Consider the following 6,828-nt stretch of genomic DNA (forward strand, 5'->3'; position numbering starts at 1 on the left):
GTGATCAAGCTACTCTCCTACATTTATATAGATCACTTGTCCGTTCGAAGCTTGACTATGGCTCCATTGTATATGGTGGAGCCTGCAAAAGCAACCTACAGCTATTACATTCTGTCCATCATCAAGGTCTAAGGCTTTGTCTTGGCTCCTTTAGAACTTCTCCTGTTGACAGCCTTTACGTTGAGGCCAATGAGCCTTCTCTCAATCAACGCCGTATAAAACTATCTTTACAGTACATTACAAAATTATCCTCTAATGAGTCTAATCCTGCATTTAATTGTGTCTTTAATCCCCTTTATGAGCATCTGTATAACAAAAAGTCTTCCCTTGTTCCACCCCTTGGAGTCAGAATTAAACCATTCATTGCTGCTGCTGGCATTGAGCTAGAAAATATAGCTCATTACCGACTTCTTACTTCTCCTCCTTGGCAGTTGGTTAAGCCACAAGTGGACCTAACATTAACTACATTTAAACAATCAGACACTAATGAATTACAATATCAACAAGAATATCATCAAGTAATAAGTAAATATAGCAATTACAAAACCTTATTTACAGATGATTGCAAGGACGGTGGTGCAGTGGCTTGTGCCACTGTCATTGGATCCAGAACAATATCTTCTAGAATTCCCGATAACAGCTCTATTTTTACTTTAGAAGCAAACGCCATATTAACAGCTCTTAAATATATTCAAAGACACCCCAAACATAAACAATATATCATCCTTTCTGACTCTCTTTCTTGCCTTCAGGCTATTAAAAATATTTCTTGTAAACATCCACTTTTAATAGAAATAATTGAATTGTATAATAATCTTGCTACTGGCCAATACGACATCGTCTTTTGTTGGTTACCCATCCACGTAGGCATTTCTGGTAACACACTGGCCGATCTTGCTGCCAAGGCAGCCCTCAGCAAGTCTGTGACTCCTCTTCTTATTCCGTACTCGGACTATAAAACTGCTATTAGATCTTATATCCGTGATCTCATGCAAAGGAAGTGGGACACCCAGGTAGGTATCAATAAATTACATGAAATAAAACCTTATATCGGTTATACTTACTTGGGTTGTCAGTCCAGATTTGAGGAGGTCATTATGCGACGATGTCGCATTGGCCATACGAGGTATACTCACAAATATTTATTAAAAGGTGAAGATCCTCCGTTTTGTATCCCTTGTGATGAAAGAATCACAGTCAAGCATGTCCTGCTTGACTGTCTTCTGTTGGTTACCCAGCCATGTTGGAATCTCTGGTAACACTTTGGCTGACCTTGCTGCTAAGGCAGCGCTAAACAAATCTGTGACACCACTTCATATTCCCTATACTGATTATAAAGCTACAATTAGATCTTACATCCGTGATCTGATGGAGAAGCAGTGGAACACCCCAGTAGGTATCAATAAATTACATGCAATAAAACCATATGTTGGTTACACCTACTTGGGTTGTCGGTCCAGATTTGAAGAGGTCATACTACGACGATGTCGTATTGGCCACTCTAGGTATACGCATGAATATCTTTTGAAAGGTGAGGCTCCTCATTTCTGCGTCCCTTGTGATGAAATCATCACGGTCAAGCATGTCTTACTTGACTGTGTTGAATATTCCATCACAAGGGACAATTATTTTAAATCAAGAACTATGAAGGACCTTTTTAGTAACGTACGTTCTCATTTAATTATTGCATTTTTAAAAGAATTGGATTTATTGACTGATATGTAAATAAATAAGTATTTTATGATTGGAAGTTGAATACGCAGCCAAGATTGTTAGTGGCTGTATCCTCGAAGGGGGTTGAAGTACCGTAAAATAATTGTTCTCCTGAGAAGGTGCATAAGTCCCAAAACGGTTTAAGTCAGATTGAATCTTCCACTTTTTTAATCGTAGAATATGTGTCATTTCAATTAGTGGCTAATCTTGCATACAGTCGCCAACAGCTGAGGGGATGGTGTAAATCCAGCCAGGGACCATGCAGGTAGCAGAGGTACTGTAAGTCCTCATGGTCCCTGGTATGGTGATCTACCCTTTGTTGTTGGCGATCTATAGCCTGTTTTTATATTGTACTGTCCAAATAGTGATACTATCATTTTTTAAGTTTCCACGCTAGTTTTAATACTAACTGTGATAATCTAGTGGTTTTACTGTCCTTCGTAGACAGGTTCTTTATAATATCCATATGTATTCTTTTTTGTCATATATGTTCTCGTCACGATATGGTTGCGATATTGCCGATGTGACGTTAAATATTAACTCACTCACTCACTCATATTCCTTGGGCATCTGCATTTTTTTCCCCGAGTGACATATATAAGTGGTAAGAGTCCTATGTGACACCAACAGATCTCTGTTCGTATGTGCTTGATATTCTGAACAGACACTGCACACACACACACTTGCAAACCTGTCTCTGTCATGAGTACATAGGTTGAAGTTTGTTGCACAGGACAGCAAGCGCAGGATGAAGTCCCAGTCAGTCAGGTTGTGGAGATAGACACTGAATTAAATGGGTCTCGTCACGGGTCTCGTCACAAGATAAATGAATATTAACTAACTCGGTGAAACAACTAGTACGCCCTTTATTCAGCTCAGCAAAAAATGTCGAATGTTTGGGGGATTTTTAAATTTGCTTTTCAAAATTCTTTGATGAGGACAACTATGAAAATATGATACACTTCTCTGGGGTGCGTGAGGCATGATGGGTCGAAGCCCTAACAATGGTCTAAGACCACTGTGTCATGCTTCCCTTGTTTCTTTCAGATGTGCTTCTTCAAACACACAGCCGGATCTTTGTCAACACTTCTCTTATAGAGGCCTGCAGGCAAGGAGACCTACATCAAGTAAAATACATATTGTCTAAAGATCCTGCAAGCATCAATTCAAGAGGCCTATCTGATAGGACACCAGCAATGGTAGCGGCAGTAGCAGGACACAGAGAATTACTGGAGTTACTAGTGGAGAAAGGTGCAAATGTGTCCCTTCTGGATGTTGAGGATAACAATATCTTACACGTTGTCTGCATGGAGGGAAACTTGGAGATAGTGAAGTACATCTACTCAAGGAAAATCATAGACATTGACAGTAGGGGAGGAAACGGGACAACACCATTGTTGTCAGCAGCACTGTTTGGGAAGATGGACGTGTATTGTTTCCTTATGAAGATAGGAGCTGATATGTCAAAAGAGAATGATGATGGTGAAAATATCCTCCATATGGCCTGTCAAGGGGGTAATGTGAAGATAGTGAAATATATCCTGACACAAAACATTGTTGACATTAACGGCAACGATGACAATAAGATGACACCATTCTTGTTAGCAGCTTATCATGGAAACAGTGATGTGCTTGAGTTATTGGTACAAAAAGGTGCTAATACTTTAGCAGTGAATCGAAAAAGAAGAAACAGTCTTCATCTTTCATGCACTGGTGGACATGTGGATGCAGCAAAATGTGTCCTGAATCAAACCAGCGTGGACATAAATAGTAAAGACTGTGAAGAAATGACTCCAGTGATGCTTGCAGCATCTCATGGGAAAAGCGAAGTATTTGATATGCTGATGAAGAAAGGAGCTGATCTGTCAGTAATTGACAAGAACGGCGAGAACATCCTTCACTGTGCCTGTCGAGGAGGAAATGTTGAGATAGTGAATTATATCCTGATGCAAAACATTGTGGATATAAATAGTAAAGAATACAAAGAGAAGACACCTGTGATGCTTGCAGCATCTCATGGGAAAAACGAAGTATTTGATATACTGATGAAGAAAGGGGCTGATCTGTCAGTAACTGACGAGAACGGTGACAACATCCTTCACTGGGCCTGTCGAGGAGGGAATGTTAAGATAGTGAATTATGTCCTTAAACGAAACACTTTGGATATAAATGGTAAAGGACATGAAGAAAAGACACCATTGATGCTTGCAGCATCTCATGGGAAAAACGAAGTATTCAATATACTTATGAAAACAGGAGCTGATCTTTCAGTAATTGATGAGAATGGTCACAACATCCTTCACTCTGCCTGTCGAGGAGGAAATGTCAACATAGTGAGTTATATTCTCATACAAAGTAGCCTGGATATAAATAGTAAATGCGACGATGAAACGACTCCAGTGATGCATGCAGCAGCTCAAGGGAAAAACGAAGTGTTCGATATTCTCGTGAAAAACGGAGCTAATCTGTCGGATACTGACGTGGACGGTAGCAACATTCTTCACTGGGCTTGTCGAGGAGGAAACGCTAAGATAGTGAACTATATTCTGATTCGAAACATTGCAGATATAAACAGTAATAATGGTGACGGAGAGACACCAGTGCTACTTGCTGCATGTCATGGAAGAAGGGAAGTATTTGATGTTCTGGTGGTAAATGGAGCTAATCTGTCAGTGGTTGACAAGAATGGTGACAACATCCTTCATTTCGCCTGTTCTGGAAAAGATGAGAAGATCGTGCAACATGTTCTCGAGCTACACATTGTGGACATAAACTGTAGAACAACTACCGGGATGACACCACTGATGATAGCAGCAGACCACAATGCACACGATGTGTTTAAATTGCTACTAGACAGCGGAGGGGATCCTTCAGTAGTAAATAGTGATGGTAACAACGCCTTTTATTTCGCCTGTAGCACAGCCGATGGGGAGATAGTGAAGAATCTCCTCAAGCTAGACAGTGTGGACATAAATTGTAGAGGATCTGGCGGTATGACGCCACTGTTGTTAGCAGCAAGATACAATACACACGATGTTTTTGAATTGCTACTAGAGAACGGAGCGGATCCTTCACTAGTAAATGGTGATGGCAACAATGTCCTTCATCTCGCCTGTATGGTAAACGATGAGGAGATAGTGAAGCACATTCTAGAGCTACACCTTGTGGACATAAACAGTAGAGGATTTAACAACATGACACCACTGCTGCTATCAGCAGAACACAGTGCATTTGATGTGTTTGAAATGCTACTAGACAATGGCGCGGATCCTTCAGTAGTAGATAGTGATGGTAACAACGTCCTTCATTTGGCCTGCGCAAAAAATAAAAATGAGCACTTTATTAAATATGTACTGTCACGGAATATCGTAGATGTTACCTCTAGAAACAAGCTGGGCATGAATGCAACCGAGATTGCAAGTTCACATGGTAACTTGCGCATAACAAGGTTACTGTTACAAGCCTCCCAGTCAGAACGTGAGTGAGGGACTGCAAATGCCATATCAGTCATATGGTAGATATGAAGGCTATATAATTACCCATACAGTCTCTAGCCAGACTTGTTAACAGATGACAATAAAATAAACAGACCATCACAAATGTACATTTAAATCTGACCAGCCAACACAGAATGATAGTTTGTTTGTTTTTTATAATAGGAGCCAATGCTAAAAGCAAGTGGGACTCCAGCTTGCAGCACAAAGGATACTCGGATGATATGCTCCACCAGAAGAATTAAGAATATTTAATGTCCCCGATTGGCCCATAAGTTACCGCCTTCTGGGCCAATTTTAGAACATATTTCAAAGTCAAACACCGACTCCGTTGAACAATATATAAAAGCATATATTTATATCACTCATTCTGGCACCCGTGGCGAGCCACCACCTCGTGGTGGGTGCTGGGTAACGCCAAGAGCTCGCCGACACCCCTGTAGTGGATCCGGGGGGATATTTGGTCCACCAACCCGTTTGCCGTGGGTTGCGTCCCGTGTCGGTGGAGGACGGGATCCTGGTGGTTGAGGGCACTGGGGCTTTTAACTGCGTTCCATTGCCCAACACACCACTTTGGCCCTTACTTCACCTAGACGGGTGGTCGAATGGGCCCGGTTCGACCAATCGGCTGGTCATGCCAAGCCCTGTGCATGGAGTATATATATCATTGCACAAATTTTATTTGGTTTTTTACTTTCGGTCTTGGCCTATTTGTTCATTGAGCTTTTCGAATTTTAAAATGCATTTTTGAAGTTCTAAATTTTTGCCTAGAGTCTTATGCCCAGAAGGCGGTTGCTCATGGGCCAATCTGGTAGACTAATTATTTCTAATTCTTCTGCTGGAGTATATCATCCGGGTATCCTTGGTGCTGTAAGCTGGAGGCCCGCTTACTTTAGCATTGTCCTTGTGATACTCCGTGGTGGGTGGGGAGCTCGGATGATGAACCGTATTACACTAACCATGGCTTATGAAACTCCAACCAAAAAAACAAAACGTCCACTTGATATTGACCCTGTTGATACTGACCATAGACCGTCTACATCGATTGAGTATTGGCCACGTTTCATTGCGATTGAGACTCCTGATAAGACACCTTTGAAGTTGAACCCCTTTGCTGTATCCAAAGGTATTCAAGGCATTGCTGGGGATGTGAAGAACATCAGACGCTTACGTTCGGGTGCCCTGCTAGTCGAGTGTGGGAAAAAGCAGCAAGCAACAAATCTGATGAATATTAAATCTTTCGTGGGCATTCCCGTCTCGGTTTCTGCACACAAAACCTTGAATACAAGTAAAGGTATCGTGAGAGATAGAGATCGATTGTTTGATGACATGTCGGAACTTGATATAGGATCTGAAATGAAGGATCAAGGTGTTCTATATGTCAAGCGCTTTTCAACTCGCAGAAACAATGAAACCGTCAAAACAAATACGTATCTGTTTACTTTCTCATGTCCAAATGCTCCAAAATCAGTGAAGGCAGGCTACTGCAACATACAAGTTGATACCTACATCCCCAACCCGCTCAGGTGTTTTAAATGCCAGAAATATGGACACGGTGTATCTACCTGCACATTGTCTGTTGTGTGTGCTCACTGTGGTGAGAAGACACACACAACAGAAG

General features: G+C 41.4%; 1 protein-coding gene across 1 annotated transcript; it reads left to right on the forward strand.

Moving 5' to 3' along the window:
* The first annotated feature begins 2,909 nt into the window (after window positions 1-2,909).
* On the forward strand, window positions 2,910-5,198 carry LOC137259347 (ankyrin-3-like). Its single transcript, XM_067797025.1, has one exon. The coding sequence runs from the start codon at window positions 2,910-2,912 to the stop codon at window positions 5,196-5,198; it is 2,289 nt and encodes a 762-aa protein (XP_067653126.1).
* Window positions 5,199-6,828: the final 1,630 nt, after the last annotated feature.

This window comes from Haliotis asinina, chromosome 13 (assembly GCF_037392515.1).
Source record: "Haliotis asinina isolate JCU_RB_2024 chromosome 13, JCU_Hal_asi_v2, whole genome shotgun sequence".
In the NCBI taxonomy this organism is placed as follows: Eukaryota; Metazoa; Mollusca; class Gastropoda; order Lepetellida; family Haliotidae; genus Haliotis; species Haliotis asinina.